This window comes from Gopherus evgoodei, chromosome 24 (genome assembly GCF_007399415.2).
Source record: "Gopherus evgoodei ecotype Sinaloan lineage chromosome 24, rGopEvg1_v1.p, whole genome shotgun sequence".
In the NCBI taxonomy this organism is placed as follows: Eukaryota; Metazoa; Chordata; order Testudines; family Testudinidae; genus Gopherus; species Gopherus evgoodei.
The window spans coordinates 10,353,767-10,372,968 of record NC_044345.1 but is presented as its reverse complement, the minus strand read 5'-3'; the positions used below and the strand labels follow the sequence as shown (position 1 = coordinate 10,372,968).

General features: G+C 57.7%; 1 protein-coding gene across 3 annotated transcripts; it reads right to left on the bottom strand.

The window, feature by feature from the left end:
- Nucleotides 1-275: 275 nt before the first annotated feature.
- Nucleotides 276-18,906, bottom strand: B4GALT3 (beta-1,4-galactosyltransferase 3). 3 transcript variants are annotated; one of them, XM_030542267.1, is made up of 7 exons: nt 18,834-18,906; nt 13,026-13,341; nt 10,167-10,402; nt 9,833-10,023; nt 4,806-4,928; nt 3,183-3,287; nt 276-3,042 (listed from the first exon to the last, which is right to left on the bottom strand). In XM_030542267.1, exons 2-7 carry the CDS (start codon nt 13,279-13,281, stop codon nt 2,352-2,354), a joined length of 1,602 nt encoding a protein of 533 aa, XP_030398127.1. In that variant the 5' UTR covers nt 13,282-13,341; nt 18,834-18,906; the 3' UTR covers nt 276-2,351. The 3 variants fall into 3 exon arrangements, with proteins under 3 accessions (XP_030398127.1, XP_030398129.1, XP_030398126.1); XM_030542269.1 differs by lacking the exon at nt 18,834-18,906 and adding an exon at nt 15,713-15,853; XM_030542266.1 differs by lacking the exons at nt 4,806-4,928; nt 18,834-18,906.
- Nucleotides 18,907-19,202: the final 296 nt, after the last annotated feature.

Below are 19,202 nucleotides of genomic sequence, written 5' to 3'. Positions count from 1 at the left end.
TCCCTCACTACAGCATGCTGGGCTGGGAGCTGGGACCGGGGCAGGCCAGTGCCAAAGAGCAGAGCACCTGGCGCTGAGCTGGTGCTGTGGCAGGGGCTGGACATGGCTAGGTACAGAACCGCTCAGGAGAAGCAGCAGCACCCTGGTGAGGTGCCCAGGGCAGGCGCCCAGTTTCTATAGGCTTTGTCCGGGCCAAGGGAGCTGAGTGGAGGAAGTCCAGCCCCAGGCTCCCTGGGCTGTGATAGCCCCTCCGCCAGAGGGATGAGCCAAGGGGCCACTGTACGACAACACATTTTATTCAGCTCCTGCATGGTGCAGCAGCCAGGCACGGCCAGCACGTTCCTAAATAAATAACCACAGCAAATTGTCAACAGCTAGAGGAGGATCAACCCCTGGGCTCCCCCAACCACCACAGGGGTGGGGGCTAGACAGTCCCCTAAGTCACAGACTGTTTGGGGGGGGAGGGGAAGGGAGCAGCCTGGCTCTCTAAGCACAGTCTACTCAGCACCCCCCCTTAAAGTGAATTCAGTGCTGGGGAAGGTGCTGCCTGGAGGCCTCTTAGCAGGGATAAGCCAGACCTGCAGCAGCTGGCACCCTGGCTGTGTTTGGAGGTGCCCTGGGCTTATGGGCCCTTGGGCAGCTGCCACTAGGGCTAGGGCTGGCCAGGCACCAGTGCCACTAATGCCCAGAGCAGGGGAAAGGCTCCAGCTGGAAGCCCAGCCAGAGGGCTCCTCTCCCTGCTGCTCCAAGCAGCAGGACCAGTCCTGGCCATTTGCCCAGCTGCTCCCCTGGAGGCTCCTGTAGCCCCAGCAGGCTGTGTGCGCCCAGGGCACAGCTAGGTACACTGGAGGCTGCTGGTGCTGAATGCCCTGGCTCCTCCATACCTGAGCAGGGCAGCCAGCCGCCACAGGGCCTGGGGGAAGGATATGGCCAAAAGCCTGAGCACAGGCTAGCAGCTCCCCAGCTCAAAAGCCACCACAGACAGGGACAGGGGAGTCAGGCACAAGGCAAGTACTAGCCTCCAGGAAAGGAGGGAGCCCAGTCCTCCTCCCCCCGTCAGAGAGCAGCTCCCTGCACAGCGCTGCCCACCTCCAGGAGTGCTTCCCCTCAGGGCACAGGGCCCCCACCCCTCCACCTGCAGAGGATTGACACAGCAGCAGCAGGAGACCAGGGTGGTATGTAAATCCAGCACCGAAGGGATAACAGCTCCAGCGTGAAGGGTCAGAGTTGAGCCCAGCATCCCCCAATCCCAGTGCCCCACTCAGCAGCCTGGCCAGGGCACACTGCAACACCCAGGGGTGGCAGCAGCCAATTCCAGCACAAAGGGCCTGCCAGCAGCTGAACACAATGCCCAGAGACACAGAGCAGTGGGTGCTACGAGCAGCCTGGGGCCCCACTGCAGTTCACGATTGGCCCAGGCAGACTGATCAGGTGGGGGCTTTCTCCAGTACAACTTGCAGGGCACAGCAGGGACTAGGCCCCCCTCACTGCCAGTATGGGTGAGGCTGGGGGAGGGAAAGGGGTGCACATGAGCTTGCCCCACCTCCAGCACAGGGATTTTGGCTCAGCTTGTTCTCAGGAGCTCAAGAGGATGGGAGGGGTTGAGACTCAAGGACTCAGCTCTCCTGGGGGGGAAGGGGTCTTGGGCAGGGCTCCTGGGCTCAGGAAGAGCCTACTACAGCTAGCACTTGGACTGAACACACACTAGCACCAGGATTCTAGGGGGCCCGAGCCAGCTAGTGCCCATGGCACTGGTGCACCTGCTTCTCCCCAGCAGCAGGCCAGGACTGACTGCAGGACCTAGCCAGGGACCCACTGTAACCACACCCAAGGGTAGAGCCCCATCATGAAGATGCAGCAGATACCAACACAAACTGTCTCATTCCTGGGGGCTTAGCCTCCTTGCTGAAAACCCGCCGCTGCCTCCTGTGCTTCTAGGCTCTGCCCCGATCTACTGCCGCAGCAGGATGGTTTCCTGGGCCAAGATGGCCAACCTTCTCTGCCTTACAGCCCAGCTTGGGGGACTCCAAGCCACAGCCTGTGATGAGGCTGCAGCCAAAGGTGCCAACAGTGGGGGCAAGCTGGCTGGTGGGCCCTGTCCCGCTGTGAACAGGCCCAAGCCCTATCAGACTCAGCTCACAAAGGGCTCACCCTGCAGACGTGTCCACTCCTGGCCTGGCCAGGAGCCCCTGGCTGTCAGGCCTCACAGCCCAGCCTGACACTAAGAGCAGCACAGAGCCAGGGCCTGCAGCCCAACGTGACCCATGGGGTTTGTTCTGGGAAGGGCTCAGCTCACACAGCGAGTCTCTGGCTGCCCCGACTCCATTCCTGATGTCCAGGGCCCTCTCTGGTTAGTGGGTGCTCGGTGGGAAGGTCTGACTGTCCCATTGTGTCTGTGGGGCCTTGGGGGGCTGCCCTCGGGCCAGGGCCTGTGGGGCACTGCCCCCTGCATTCTCAGCCCCACCCAAATCCATTCCCCTGGACTCAGGCTTCCCCTTGCTAGAGGGCTCCTGGCTGTGCTGCAATGCGTCAGGGCTCCGTGGAGGGATGCCAGCACTCAGCTGGATGCCCTGAGCAGCTCCATGCTGAAGCCCCGAGCTGTCCACAGCTCCCCTCTGGGCCTTCCTCTGGGTGCTGTGCCATGCAGCCCCCTCCCTGCCCCCCAGCTGGCCTGCAGCAGCTCCAGGCCCCTCGCTCTGTGTCTCAGGGGCTGTGGGCGCTCCCCGGCCAGCATCCTGTCCAGACTTCTGGGGCAGGGGTGGGGGCTGCTCCCCCCCCTTTGCCGTGGCCCAGGGTAGCTTGGCAGGATGTGTTTTGCGTAGCATCTCCTGCCTGAACTCATGGTTGGTCCCAGTCTTGTACTTCTGCCCCCCAAAGCCGGGCACAGACCCCTTCCTGCCCTTCAGCACGCGGGGGTCGGTCCCGATGTCAGCAGTGATGTTGGTGTACAGGGGATGCAGCTCCTTGGCCAGCAGCGTGTAGGTGAGCGAGTTCATGCCATCCTGTGTCCACATCCTCTGTGTCCGGATCAGCAGGTCAAACCTGCAGAGTGGGGCAGAGAGTCAGCACCAGGGCTCTGCCCAGCCCAGCCCCCACCTTCTGGGAGCCTCCCATCAGCCTAGCCAGCGTGAACTCCCTGCCTTGCCAAGGAGCAGCGCAGGGTGGGGCCCCAGCACACTCACCGGTGTGGGTTCTCCTCATTGCCCTGGTCACCTTTGTGCTTCACCATCTTGTAGTGGCCGACCGATATGGGGGGGCGCGAGATCTTCATGCCAGCCAGACGCACCCTGGAGACACGATCAGATGCGTCAGTGCGGCACCCAGCGCAGGGGCTGCAGGATCCGCTGCCACGGCATGTGATGGGGGAAAGTTGCCATGGCAATGGTGCAGCAGGGCTCTGGGCTAGATCCCTACACTGGGACCAGGGATCAGCTCCCTGGACAGCAGAGGGAGCTGAGTTCCAGCAGGTGCAGCACCGGCCAGGTTCTCCCCCCTTGGCACCCAGTGCAAGCCATGGAACAGCAGGGCGAGCACAGCCCCCAAGGACCATGGCGATGGGCACAGGCCGGGCTCAGGGCAGTCACTTCGTCCTCACCCCACCAGCTCTGCTACAGCTACCGACCCGCCTCCTTCCCGCTGCGCTGGACCTACCTGAGCATGGCTGGCAATGGCATTGAGAAATGAGCATGCAAAGAGTCCCGAGAGCCAGGAGTGGAGAGAAGAGAGAGCTGGTGAGAGGCAGCCAGGCCCACAGGGAAAGAGGCACGCCAGGGCCAGTGAGACACGATCACAGTGGGGTATGGGGGGATGACCAGAGCCAAGGAGAGAGAGTCACAGACCATGGGAGGGGGAGGGAGGGGGAGGGGGGCAGCACACCAGAGCCAATGAGACAGTCAACGGGGGGGAGAAGGGGTGCACCTGGGCAATGAGAGAGACAGCCATGGACCACAGCAGGGCTGACAATGAGATCCAGAGCGCAGGAAGCAGGGGCAGGGCCAGAGGAGCCCAGCTTGTGAAGTGGGGAACCCCAGAGGGACCCGCTGCCTAAGCGCTGTCACCGGGCTCTGCCAGAGATGCTGCTGCCAGCCCCTTGGCCCAGGCCCGTGCCAGGGGTGACAGCTAGAACAGTGCCTGCCTAGGTCCCCGAGCAAATGCCTCACCAGCCCGGCCTGGGCCTGCTCTCCCAGCCCTAGCAGTAGCAGTACACAGGCCCTGCCTGACAGTTGGGCCCAGCCCGCTGCCCAGGGCCAAGGGGGGTGGTGGTGGCAGCAGAGACGCCTCCCACCCTAGGGAGCAGATCCTCAGGGAGACAGCGATGGGGGGCTACACCCCAAGGCCAGGGGAGCAAGACAGAGGCTCCACCTTGGCATGCCCCACTGAGCCAATGGGGTGGGTGCAATCACACCCCGCCCTCCTGCACAGGGGACTTGTGTGACTGATCCCAAAGGACAGCGTGTCACCAGCACCAGGCGGCTGATGCCAGACAGACAACGCCTGATGCCCGACCCCTAGGCCAGTTACTCACCCCACAGCTTGTTAATGCCCCCCGGAGACAGGAGCTGCACTAGCAGGGGGTGTGGGCCAAGTCCTGCTCCTTCTGACCCTAGGATTCCCTGGCCCCCAATGCTCCCTCTCGTCAGCAGGATCCCCGGTGGCCAGCCATGCGTGCGCTGGGCCTGTGTCTGGGAAGGGGAGGAAGTGCCCACACCCCGAGAGAACAGCAGGGTGGGAACGGATCTGCTAGTTACACACCCAGCACAGTGGGAGGGCTGAGGTGCAGGGCAGACGCTGGAGGTGACTCTCACCTGGTGGCGATGTCATCGTCCTCCCCACCCCAGCCCCAGTACTCATTGGGGAAGCCGTTCATTTTAAGATACTGATTTGGGGTGAGCGCTGACACACCGCCGAAGTACTGGGCATACGGGAGGCTGGAGGAGAGAAGAGGAGAGTGACTGAGATGGCTTGAGGAGGGATCTTGGTTCAGAGACTACCCCCAGCAGCCAGGCCCCAGGTGCCATGATTCCCTTGGGGAACCACCTCAGACCTCAGTCCCTGCTCTGGGCAGGCTGGCTGGGGCTTGGATACCGGGCAGTGAGGGTGTGTAGGTGCAATGATAAACCATGGTGCCACTGGCATAGCTGGTGTTAACTGACAGTTGCAACCAGGAATGGACCAGCAGGGGGCCGTGGGGGCAGGACTCATAGGCCCGGGCAGGGCAGCCCAGGAGTGGACCTGCAGGGGCAGGACTCAGGGGCCCGGGCAGGGCAGCCCAGGAGTGGACCTGCAGGGGGCAGGACTCAGGGGCCCGGGCAGGGCAGCCCAGGAGTGGACCTGCAGGGGCAGGACTCAGGGGCCCGGGCAGGGCAGCCCAGGAGTGGACCAGCAGGGGGCAGGACTCAGGGGCCCGGGCAGGGCAGCCCAGGAGTGGACCAGCAGGGGGCAGGACTCAGGGGCCCGGGCAGGGCAGCCCAGGAGTGGACCTGCAGGGGGCAGGACTCAGGGGCCCGGGCAGCCCAGGAGTGGACCTGCAGGGGGCAGGACTCAGGGGCCCGGGCAGGGCAGCCCAGGAGTGGACCTGCAGGGGGCTGGAGGGACAGGACTCAGGGGCCTGGGCAGCTCAGGAGTGGACCAGCAGGGGCTGCAGAGGCAGGACTACTATGGAGGATTTGGAAGAAACCTCTGAGGGAAGGGATCAGAAGGAGACCCCACTGACCAGAAGGCATGGGATGCATTGTCCTAAGGATGGGGGTTCCATGACCACCACTCCAAGAGGAGGAGACGAGTGGTGCTGATTGGGGACGCCCTCCTAAGGGGGATGGAGTCATCCATCTGCCCACCAGACTGGGAGCCTCGAGAATTGTGCTGCTTGCCTGGAGCTAGAATCCAGGATGTGAGGGAGTGTTTGCCAAGACTGATCAAGACCTTGGACCGCTACCCCTTCCTACTTCTTCACATGGGCACCACTGATACTGCCAAGAAAGCCCTTCAGGGGTAACTGCTGACTACATGGCTCTGGGAAGAAGGATAAAGGAGTTTGAGGTGCAAGTCATGTTCTTGTCTATCCTCCCCGTCGAAGAAAAAGGCCCAGGTAGGGACTGTCGAATTGTGGAGGTGAATGCGTGGTTACGCAGGTGGCGTCAGAGAGAGGGCTTTGGGTTCTTTGACCATGGGATGTTGTTCTAGGAAGGATTGTTAGGAAGAGATGGGAAGAGCATCTTCGCAGGCAGGTTTGCTAACCTAGTGAGGAGGGCTTTAAACTACGTTTGCTGGGGGCTGGTGACCTAAGCCCAGAGGTAAGTAGGGAGTTGGATACCAGGAGGAAACGCAAGGAGGAGGGTACAAGATAGGAAGCCGCCTGATTCATACTGAGAAAGTAGGGCAATTGACTACTTATCTCAGGTGCATGTACACGAACGCAAGAAGCCCAGGAAACAAGCAGGAAGAATTGAAGTCCTGGCACAATCAAGGAACTATGATGTGATTGGAATAACAGAAACTTGGTGGGGCAGTTCACATGACTGGAGCACTGTCATGGATGTGTATTAACTGTTCAGGAAGGACAGGTATGGGAGGAAAGGTGGAGGAGTTGCATTGTAAGTAAGAGAGTGGTATGATTGCTCAGAGCTCCGGTATGAAACTGGAGAAAAGCCTGTTGAGAGTCTGGGTTAAGTTTAGAGGCGAGAGCAACAAGGGTGATGACGTGGTGGGCGTGTGCTACAGACCACCAGATCAGAAGGATGAGGTAGACGAGGCTTTCTTCACACAACTAACTGAAGTTTTCAGATCACAGGCCCTGGTTCTAATGGGGGACTTCAGTCACCCTGACATCTCCTGGGAGAGCAATACAGCTGTGCAGACCATCCGGAAGTTTTTGGAGAGTGTTGGGGACAACTTCCTAGTACAAGTGCTGGAGGAACCAATTAGGGGCCATGCGCCTCTCAACCTGCTGCTTACAAACAGGGAAGAACTGGTAGGGGAAGTAGAAATAGGAGGCAAACTGGGCAGCAATGACCATGAGATGGTCGAGTTCAGAATCCTGACAAAAGGAAGTAAGGAAAGCAGCAAAATATGGACCTTGGAGTTCAGAAAAGCAGACTTACGACTCCCTTAGGGAACTGATGGGCAGGATCCCCAGGGAGGCTAATATGAGGGGGCAAGGAGTCCAGGAGAGCTGGCTGTATTTTAAAGAAGCCTTATTGAGGGTGTGACGAACTGGGAATGTTCTTAATGGGTTCTTTGAATAATGAATGGGGAGTAATGACCTGAGAAGGTTGCAGGGGAGTTTTGCTGAGACAGTCTGCATTGGGGACGAGAGACTTTCCTTGAGGACAGATACCTAAGCATGTTAACATGGGAACCCAGGAGAGGGCTGGAGGCCAGGTGACACCTCTGCCCGGGAAACTGGACAAAGGCTGGGGGAGGAGCCGGGGGGAGGCTGAGGGAGATTCAGTTTGGAACTGGCTAGGAAAATGGAGGGGAGCCCAGATGGGGCTTTGGCCTCCCAACGAGGCTCTGGCTTCCCATCAACACCCACCTACCCCCGGGACCTAACTGAGGGGTCCTGTTGTCTGTACCTGCAAGACCTGTCTTGGACTGTGTTCCTGTCGTCTAAATAAATCTTCTGTTTGGCTGCCTGGCCGAGAGTCATGGTGAATCACAGGAAGCCGGGGTGCAGGGCCTTGTGTCCCCCCACACACTGTGACAGAGAGCACAGGAACAAACCATCCTGATGTGCAGAAAGAATAGTAAATATGGCAGGCGACCAACTTGGCTTAACAGTGAAATCTTCGGTGAGCTTAAACTCAAAAAGGAGGCTTAGAAGTGAAAATTTGGACAGATGACTAGGCAGAAGTATAAAAATATTGCTACAGCATGCAGGGGTGTAATCAGGAAGGTAAAGCACAATTGGTGTTGCAGCTAGCAAGGGATGTAAAGGGTAGTAAGAAGGATTTCCACTGGTATGTTAGCAACAGGGTGGTCAGGGAAAGTGTGGGACCCTTACTGAATGGGGGAGGTAACAGAGACAGGTGATGTGGAAAAATCTGAAGTACTCAATGCTTTTTTTTGTCTTGGTCTTCACAGACAAGGTCAGGTCCCAGACTGTACAGTATGGGGTAGCACAGTACGCTGGGAGGAGGTGAGTAGCCCTCAGTGGTGAAAGAACAGGTTAAGGACTATTTAGAAAAGCTGGACATGCACAAGTCCACGGGTCCGGATCTAATGCAGCCGAGGGTGCTGAGGGAGTTGGCTGATGTGATTGAAGAGCCATTGGCCATTATATTTGAAAATTCGTGGCAATCAGGGGAGCTCCTGGATGATTGGAAAAAGGCAAAATCATGGAGCAGGTCCTCAAGGAATCAATTTTGAAGTACTTGGAGGAGAGGAAGATGATCAGGAACGGTCAACATGGATTCACCAAGGGCAAGTCGTGCCTGACCAACCTGACTGTCTTCTATGATGAGATAACTGGCTCTGTGGCTATGGGGAAAGCGGTGGACGTGATATATCTTGACTTTAGCAAAGCTTTTGATACTGTCTCCCACGGTATTGCTGCCAGCAAGTTAAACTAGTATGGATTGGATGAATGGACTTTAAGGTGGATAGAAAGTTGGCTAGATTGTCGGGTTCAACGGGTAGTGATCAATGGCTCGATGTCTAGTTGGTAGCCGGTATCAAGCGGAGTACCCCAAGGGTCAGTCCTGGCGCCGGTTTTGTTCAACTTTATTAATGATCTGGAGGATGGGATGGATTGCACCCTCAAATTCATGGATGACACTAAGATGGGAGGAGAGGTAGATACGCTGGAGGGTCGGGATAGGGTCAAGAGTGACCTAGACAAATTGGAGGATTGGGCCAAAAGAAATCTGAAGAGGTTCAACAAGGACAAGTGCAGAGTCCTGCACTTCAGACGGAAGAATCCCATGCACTGCTACAGGCGGGGGACTGACTGGCTATGCAGCAGTTCTGCAGAAAAGGACCTGGGGATTACAGTGGACAAGAAGTTGGATATGAGTCAGCAGTGTGCCCTTGTTGCCAGGAAGGCCAACAGCATATTGGGCTTATTTTTAGCTTTGCCAGCAGATCAAAGGAAGTGATTATTCCCCTCTATTTGGCACTGGTGAGGCCACACCTGGAGTATTGTGTCCAGTTTTGGTCCCCCCACTACAGAAGGGATGTGGACAAATTGGAGAGGGCAACGAAAATGATTAGGGGGCTGGGGCACATGACTTACGAGGAGAGGCTGAGGGAACTGGGCTTATTTAGTCTGCAGAAGAGAAGAGTGAGGGGGGATTTGATAGCAGCCTTCAACTACCTGAAGCGGGGGGGTCCAAAGAGGATGGAGGTCGGCTGTTCTCAGTGGTACCTGATGACAGAACAAGGAGTGATGGTCTCAAATTGCAGTGGGGAAGGTTTAGGTTGGATATTAGGAAAAACTTTTTCACTCAGAGGATGGTGAAGCACTGGAATGGGTTACCTAGGGAGGTGGTGGAATCTCCATCCTTAGAGGTTTTTAAGGTCAGGCTTGACAAAGCCCTGGCTGGGATGATTTAGTTGGTGTTGGTCCTGCTTTGAGCCGGGGGTTGGACTAGATACCTCCTGAGGTCTCTTCCAACCATAATATTCTATGATTCTATGACTTGGGGGAGGGCAAGGGGACCCAGGAATGTAACAGCAGGGGATGTTGGGGCAGGACTGAGGAGCGCCTGCCCCATGCTGAGGCGTGACAGCTGTTTTCAGTCAGATTCAGAGGTTCTGTGCCATGGCGCCCAATGACGAGCAGACAGCTGCAGTGGCGGGAGGCCTTGTGGGAGGATGGCATGTGGCAGCTCACCTGTAACCGAACTTGTTCATGGCAATGGAGACGTGCTTGGGGCTCCAGGGGTCACAGGTGTACAGGTTGTGGTCGTTCTCAGGGATGAGGTCGACATCATGCAGGAAGAGGCAGTCCCACTCCTCATCCCTCAGAGCCTCCTTCACTCCCACATTCAGCAGCTTGGCCCGGTTGAAGGTGGAGTTCCCAGCCTGGGGTAGGGTAGCACAAGGAGCTCAGATATGCCCGGACAGACAGGGGCCCAGTCAGGTCTTTGAGGCCCCAACTCCACCCTGGGCCAATGGGAATCCCCAGTACAGCACCCCCTGCCTGGCCGCGGTGAGCGCAGACCCACCTGGTGGATGACATAGATGCCATACTGCAGCTGCTGGCGCTGCAGAAAGGGGTGCAGGTAGTAGAGCAGGTGGCGCAGGTGTGTCTCCCGGTTACGATGGGGGATGATCACGGCTGTACGGGAGCGGGGCTCGCAGGTCATGGGCTGGTATCTGCCCCCTTTCCTCACCGCCGGGTTCTTCTCCATGATCTGCTTCAGCGTCGGCACCTGACTGAAGCTCACTGTCAAGGGGCCAACTGCAGGGGCAAGAGCACTGCTAGCATCAGCAGAGACACACCCACAGCCCATCACACTGGCCATGGGTACACAGCTCCAGAGCCCACCAAACCCCAGCCCTAGTGCTGCCACTCCCACCCCACCCCCAGCCACACACCCAGAGAGGCATCAGCACCAACATCCCCATCCATACACACTACATGGCCCCTTTGTACTTGTATCCCTGTCTCGCCCCCAGCCAGCCTTGGCCACTCAGACCCCTCAGCTCTCATGGCTGCCACCCCAAACATTTCCTCCCCACTCAGCCATTGCTAAGGCAGCCCGTACATGCTCTCAAGGACAGGCGTGCCCCTCCTCCTCCACACTCAGCAGGCACAGGCGTGGAGAGTCGACCAGCTGGCTGCCCAAGCCAACCCTGTCAGCCGGGCTCAGGCAGACGGGTGAAGCCCGAGGGAGCCTAGCACCACATGGGGGCAGAACAAGGCTCTGGAGAGTTGAGTGGCTGCCATGAACACAGCTGTCCTTTAGGCTCATCCTTCACTGGACAGCCAGGCCATAGGTCTGAACAGCCAGCTCTGCCCCTCCGGGGCTGGCCTGTGCTCTGGCCAGGGCATCTGGGGTGCAGCTAAGCTCCATGATGGCTCCCTCCAACAGCAGCTGTGTGGGGACAGGAGTCCGCAATTTCTCCAGTCCTCAAGTCTCTGTGCCCCGAGTCAGCGCTGCAGGGGGGTCGTTCACAGCAAGGGGAGCCCGGTCTGGCAGGCAGGGCTGGGAACAGGGGACTGCAGAGGATTCAGAGTCCCTCCCGCTCCCACAGGCCCAAAGCTCCATGCCGCCATCTCTGGGGAGGCGGCCAGTGTCCGGGCTGGGCAGAGCTCCTGCCCCAACAAGGTATCGTCAGGTGGGACAGGCAGCAGGACAAGCAGCCTGGGCCTCCATCTGCTCTCTGCAGAGAAGCGGCTCCCCAGCTGGCAGCTTCGCTTGGTTCTCAGAGCAGCGGGTAGGACTGGAACGCAGGCCTGGGCCTCTCCCACTAGGTGCCCTGCTCCCTGGATGGGTCTGATGCACTGCAGCCCTGAACAGATCCCCACTGACATGTAGCCCCCTGCCCGAGGCTGACCTGGCTGCTCCAAGCCTGCTTCCCCATGCGGATCTGTCCCAGGGTTGCTGTTATGGGTGCTTGGGCGTGTCTAGGTGAGTACACACCAGCTGCACAGCCAGACTTCCCATTGTAGAGCAATGCAGGGCCTCCCAGCACCGCTGCTGCTCCCGCAGCAAGCTCGGCAGGACATCGCGTGGCCCTGGAACTGGGCTCACAGCAAGTCCAGGCTACACGGCAGCTGCCCCCCAGGGCCACCAGCCCCTTGTCTCCCACAGCGCTGCTGGCAGTGGGAGCTGGAGCCCCACTGGGGCAGAGGCATGTTCTAGTCCTTTCACCAGTGGGCTGGTCTGAGCACTCTTGGGCACTAGCCTGAAGGTGCATCTGAGGCAGCAGGCTCCAGAGACTTCTTGCTCCTCCAAACACAGAGCGTGTCCTGGCAAATCATGGATCCCAGCCTGTAGTGAGTCCCACCCTGCCTGCGAGCTGAATACCGGGTGTGCAGAAACGGGCAGGCTGATTGACCTACCCAGGATGCAATGGGTACAGAATTGCCACCCATCAGTGGCCAAGTTCTGCTCCATCTCTAGGTTTTTAGAGTACCCACATCACCATTTGGAGGGGGCAATGCTGCCTGGGCTATCCACACCGGGCAACATCACAGCCACACACAAGCTTTTACAACAAAAAACTGTAGTCGAATGAAAGTTAAGGCAAAACGATCTCAAGTGAGCTGGTGTTCCCTCCCTGACCTACCTCTGATGGGAGACCGTCAAGGACTCCAAAGCTCTCTCCATGTTTAAATATGCAAGTGCTCGGAGACAGGAGCCGATAGCCCGGCAGCTCTGTGGTGCATGGGGTCACACTGCTGGAGGCGCCAGAGGCAAACCTCAACCACATGTGCAAGAGAGCATCTCTGCTGCCCTTCCCAGACCCTCGGCCCACAGCAAGACGGAGCTATGAGACATGGCAGAAGCAGCCCCCTGGAGGACAGGCGCCTTGTCTAACACGTAACCAATAAGCCTTCTGGAGACATGACACAGGCCATTCCCCCTGCCCGGCCCTGTCCTGCCCACCTCCTCCCGCCTTGCCTCTAGGGTGCTCGCTCCCCACCATAGCTTGTCCTGCACCCACTGATGGGAGAGGGGAAATACCCTGCTCGTTATTATTCCTCCTGGAAAACCACAGACTTGACTGAAAGCCAGTTTGGCTCGTGTATGATAAATGGTGCTACAGAAAGGCTGAGTGAACCCCATTCTACCGGCCCTCAAGGCTCCACGCCTGCGCCCCCCATAACCCCTGCCTCCCCTGCCGGGCTCCACACCTGCGCCCCACCGACACCCTCCCCCGCGCCGGGCTCCACTCCTGCGCCCCACCGATCCCCCCCCCGCCAGGCTCCATGCCTGCGCCCCACCGATCCCCCCCCCGCGCCGGGCTCCACGCCTGCGCCCCACCGATCTCCCACAGGACTCCTTGCCTGTGGCCCCGATCCCCTACCACCTGCAGGGCTCCCACTCTGGCCCCACGCCCAGTGCACAACTTACTGAGGTAGGGCGAGTGCTCAGGGCAGTAGGGCAGGGACCTGGTGGGGCTGCCGCCTGGAGGCAGCCGGGACAGGAGGTGACTCAGGTTGGTGTACACATCCCGGGTGCGGGAGTAGTCAAAGACGGGGTTTGAGTCACGCCCGAAGATGGAGGTCAGGTTCCGGAAGCCGCCGAAGGAGAAGTACACCATGAAGGCAAACTGGAAGCCAATGAGCAGGGCCAAGGTGCAGGGCCTGTCCAGGAGTCTCCGGATCATGATGTCAGGAGGGAGCTCTCCTCCCCCACAAGCAGTGCCAGGTGGTGTCTCTAGCTGGTGCTGTCGAGAGACAGATATCCACACATTAACTGGGTGAGCTGCCCCTGGGCTGCAGCATGCAGCCCAACTCCTCCTGGGAAGCGCACAGCCAGCCTCATCCCCCACACAGGGTGTGAGTCTCTACTGGAGACTCCCTTCAGCGCCAGGGCCTCACCTCCTCCACCCAGCAGAGCTGGCCGGCCGCAGGGAACAGGCTGGCAAAGAACTATAAGACTCTGGTATAGCTGGGGAAATCAGCTTGTGACATGAACATGCCCAAGTCGCCCTCCACCTCGTGCAGTGGGAGGGCAGTACAACCTGCTCCCTTCCCAGCCCAGGAGCAAGCTGGCAAATGCCATTAAGTGAAGAATTACAGGTCCTGGTGGAGCCTTGATCTCCTGCCAAAGCGCTCTGCGAACTCTTGCTGGCATTGGGATAGTGCTTTTCAGCCTGAGGGATACCCAAAATCTGCTCCTCACCCCCACCCCCGGGGAAATGCAGCCACCTCTGGGGTGAAGAGCAGCAGAAGTTTAGAGGAAGGTGTGAAGCCATCCCGTGTCCACTTAGAGCTGCAGGGAGAGTGGAGGAAAGTGCAAAAGAAAAGCCTGCATCTGGGTCTGGCCAGGGAGACTAGTGAGAAGTGCCACCGGATTAGCAAAGGCCCCTGGGGTCCCTGCAGCTGTGCCCTCTAGCACCAGGCTGGGGCACAGAATCAGTCACTCCCACCTCAGCGGAGCAGCGTCACGGCTTGCAAGGAACAGCTCTGCGTTGGCAGGAGACAGACTGGCTGATCCATCCCTCTCCTCACGGGAACTGCACGCCCTGCATTCACCTCCCCTGTCTGCACCGTGGCATCTTCCTTCCCCAGGTCTGCACTGACACCTACTGCCCTGCAGCCCAGCACAGGTGACACTGCCTTGGCTCCACCTCTCTCACATCCTCGAGGCCTTTCTCCACTCTGTGACTCTGCGCTGGGACCATGGCCTGGCTCCAGATCCTGCCTGCTTTGCCAGTATTTAGAGGAAACAGCCCCATCTTCCCAGACTCTCACACTACCACCTGTTTCTTATTCTACTCAGAACCCTGTCCAGCCATCTTCCTTCTCAGCACCTCGAGGGGCTGGGATCAGCCAGCCCCACGCCCTCCCCACCTGGCTCTGCTCATCTAACACCACTTGTCTGCCTCGTCAGTGTCTCAGGGCTCTGGGCACAAGAGCCTTCTCTGGGACTCCTCTTGTCTACCCCACCCCGTCTCTAAGCAGAGCATTCACACCCACACCCACGTCTGGCCTTCACCACTGCAGCCAGAAGTGGCCCCTGCCGAGCCCCTGGAGGAGCTGCAGATTCCAAGACCAGAAGGGATTAGTGCCATCACAGAAATGTCGGACTGGAAGGGACCTTGGGAGGGCATCTACTCCAGCCCCCTGCACCGAGGCAGGACCAAGTCCACCGTAGACCATCCCTGATAGGGGTTTGTCCAACCTGTTCTTAAAGACGTCCAGGATTCTGCGACCTCCCTTGGAAGTCGCTTCCAGAGCTGAACTCCCCTGAGAGTTGAAGTTTTTCCTGATATCCAACCGAAATCTCCCTTGCTGCAGATTAAGCCCATTACATCTTGTCCTGCCTTCAGTGACCCTGGAGAATGATCAGTTTCTTCCTTTTAACAGCTACTAACATATCTGAAGACTCAACAGGTCCCCCCTCAATCTTCTTTTCTCAAGACTAAACATACCCAGTTACTCTAACCTTTCCTCATGGATCAGGTTTTCTAAACCTTCTATAATGTTTGTTCCTCTCCTCTGGACTCTCATCTAGTCTGACCTCCAGTATCACACAGGCCAGATAACTTCCCCCAAAATATTTACTTTGAACTAGAGCAGACCTAGAAAAACATCCCATCTTGATTTTAAAATGGCCAGTGATGGAAAATTCACCACGACCAATGGTCAAGTTACCCTCACTTAAAATTTCAGGCCTTATTACCGGTCTGAATGTGTCCATCTTCAACTTCCAGCCATCGGAGCATGTTAGACCTTTCTCTGCTAGACTGAAGAGCCCATTACCAAATGTTTGTTCCCCATGGGTACTTACAGACTGTGATCAACTCACCCCTTAACCTTCTCTTTGTTAAGCTAACTAGATTGAGTACCTTGAGCACACCACTAAGAGCCATGTTTTCTAATCCTTTCTTCATTCTCTTGGCTCTTTTCTGAACTCTATAATTTATCAACATTCTGGACACAAAACTGGATGCAGTATTTCACAAGAGGTCGCACCTGTGCCAAATACTGAGCTAAAACAACCTCTCTATTGCTACCCTATATTTCTGTTTATCTGGCCGATGCATGGGATACATTAGCCGCTTTGGCTGCAGCACTGCACAGGGAACTCATGTTCAGCTGATTATCCACCACAACCCTCAAATGTTTTTCAGCATCAGCGCTTCTCAGGATGGAGTCCTGCACCCTGTAAGGGCGACCTAGGAGGGGGCTGGGTGCAAAATGAAGAGAAAGGAGTTTCCATTTAGGCGTTCTGCTGGCCTTGCCTTTGCCCTCACTCCGTCACATCACTGGTCTGCTCCCCCTAAGGAGATCTTCTGTCTCTGCATCGACCTGGAAATGTGCTGGTGCTGCAGGAGACAGCACACAGCGGGTCAGGACCATTGGCATATTGGTGGCAAGGGAAGGAGAGGTTCCCACCCAGGAGATTGCTGGGGAGAAGACGGCTCAGCTCTTAGTGGGAGCACTGCTTCTCCCTCCCTCTACGATTTCTACATCTCTCCTTTCAGAGCAGACTCCCACCGTGGAAGCTATCACCACAGCGGGAAGCTGCCTGGGCTGAGGACATGGGCTCTCCTCACAAACTGCTGCTTTCAATTCAAATCAGATTGTGTTTCTAGCACTTCTGGTTAGAAAGAAAAGCTCATGAGGCCGCCATATCCCAGCAAGAGCAAAGGGAGCCGCCACTGTCCCCCTCTACGGAGTTGTGAATTTTGAGGCCTTATCAGATCAACTGAGGGTCGATGCTTTTAGTTTTCGCACCAATCTCCATCCCAGAAAGATCCAGCGGGCATGCTTCTCCCATGCAGCTAGGTGCGTCTTTCCTACTGCAGCCACAGCAGTTTGCCCCCCCTCTTAAAGAGCAGACAAACACTTTGTCCTTAATCTAAAACAAGTCCTTTTTCCAAAGCAAGAGTCTCTGGCAATGCTCAGCATATCTTCCCTCCGCATGGAGCTGAACACAAAGGCTACCTGTCTCTGCAGACAGAAACACCTGAGGTTTAAATTACAGTACCCAGAAAGCAAACATGCCACAGGGCATCGAGGGGGGAGGTGTGGGATAATTGAGGGATTTGCTACTGTTTTCAGAGAGCCGGCTAAAAATATTTATAGACTCAGTCAAAAAATGCTGCTGCATGCATGCAATGCAGTTTACAGAATTTGAGAGCTCTCAATAAAATGTGGCCCAGCAAACGTGGGCTCAGTTTCACTACTATATCAATGTCTGAACAACGAATATTCTCGCAGATTCAAATTTAGCCCAGCTAAGCAGGAAAAACACAAAAACCAACATCTCTCCCGCAGATGTGCCAGACCACAGAGAAGACTCCTTGCCTGATTCCACTTTGCCCTGGTCAGTAGGATCCTGGGATTCAGATAGCTGCTGGGTCAACTGGGGACACTGCTGCTGGAACATCAGACCCCTGCAGAGTTCTCCCACTAGGAACATGGGGGAACCAAGGCAAGCCCCTGCAGTTAAAGAGTCAGATGTGTTGTGATTTCACCTTCAAAGCATTAATCATTCTCCACGTCCCCCTGCCCGATAGTTAAGTATTATCCCCATTTCACAGATAGGGAAACTAAGGCACAGAGTGGGGAAGAAACTTGACTGGAGTCACGCAGCGAGTCAGTGAAAGAGCCAGGATTCTCTCTCCTAAAGGATACTAATGATCAACGGCTGCCCGAGGCCCCAGTCAGGGGCTGAACAGCCTGTACGGAGACACAGCTATCACAGTCTGGGCACAGCTAGGACTCACGATGCTCCTGACCTCCAGGCCTCATGCTCAGGCTGCAGTCCACACCTCACTTGGCACAAATGGAGATATGCTGCAATTGATTTTCTCACCACAGATAAGCAGAGAGCAGCATTTCACTGCAGGGGCCAGGGTAACAAGGCAGACATGGTGCAAACCTGCCCAGGTTTGAGGGCATGGCGCACTGCTGGCTTTACAGAGTCCATGGCAAAAAGCTGCAAGTGCTGGAAAGCGAAGGCACCGAAATCTATTCCATTAATGCTTCATGCAGCCCCCGCACCAGCCCTGCCAAATCAATGCTTCTAACATCCTCCCCATCTTCTCTGCTGCACAATGCCAGCCACCCTCACCCACAGTCCACCACAAGGCACAAGATCTGAGTGCATCTGGAACCAGTGAACAGCTCCATCCACGGACACACCCTAGAGCCGTGACCTGTGTGCAAATACAATGCGCCTTCAGTACCCACAGTTCCAGCTGAGGATTTCAAAGATGCCCAAGGAAGTCTGAAGCCCAGCCCCAGGGAAAGCGAGTGTTTGCCTGGGGCACTTTAGAAATAAAAACCATGTCACAAATTAACATGATATGAAATTCCATGCATGCCACCCATGCCCTTCCTTGGAGTCTGTTCTAGGGACAGGAGAAGGGGCAGTGCTCCCAGCCGTCTCTGATGGGCATTAGGCCCCCCAGCTCCTTAAAGCAATCACGGCCCTTCTCCTTTCCTGGTTCATCCCTCCTTCCTGTTACTGGGGGGTGGGAATATTAATAAGAGAGCAGAACTGGAGTTCCTTCTCTAAGCACTCAGGTGACACTGGGCACCTGGCATAGAGATAAGATTGGCTTCTCTGGCAGCATTTCCATGTGTTCAGGAGAGTCCATTAACCAGGAGGCAAAAATGCACCCCGTGCACGGAGAAATGTGTTCAGCCAAATCTGGTCTCACAGGTAATTGCATGAGCTGCCGTATCATACCGGACTTTGAGTGCATCGCATTTGGCATCCTGCCTCCAGTGGAAAACAGCCCTGTCCCCGTAATGCTAGGAGGGGCCAGTCCTGCAGGGCTCCACACGGGGCATTCCTCCCGCGCTCCCATGGCAAAGAGCGGATGTCCTGAAGCCAGCAGTCATTCCCATCGCTGCAGGTGGCACTACAGACAGGAGAGCACTGCACAGAGACCCAGGCTCCTCCTAGCTCCAGCTGCTGCTTGTGCGTCCGCCTCAGATCCAGTCGCGGGGAGTTCCGCAGGGCACCCGTGCGCCTGACACGCTGCCGGGGCTGGGCGGCTCGCATGGGACCCCGCAGACCGCCACCGGGCATACAGGGCCCCTCCCCCAGCCCACTCCGGGCCCGGTCCGGCCGGACACGCCACGGCACCACCGGGGCTGGGCCAGGCGCGCCGGGCCCGACGGGAGCTCGGCCAGCGCCCCGCCCCGCCCCGCCAGACACTCCCCACCCGCCGCCGGCCGCCCGCCCGCAACGCACCTGCGCCCCGCTCCGCGCGCTGCGCCCCGGGGGCGGCGGGTCCCTCAACACCGCCCCGCAGCCAGGCACCCGGCCGCCGCCGCCATCTTGGAAAGGTGCGCTGGGCCGGGGGCGGGGTCAGTGGTGACGCAACGGTGGGCGGGGCAGTGAAAGATCCACCCCTTAAAGGGCCCGTCACCGGGTAACCGGCAGGACGGGGCATGGAGCAGGCGGCGGGAGCTGTTCCCCAGAGCTCCCAGTGCCCCCGCCCCCCTCGTCCCAACCCCCTGTGCCCTCATACCCTTCCCCAGACCCCCCCGTGCCCTAATGCCCTCCCCCCAGAGCCCCACTCACCCCTCCCCCCCGTGCCCTCATACCCTCCCCCAGTGC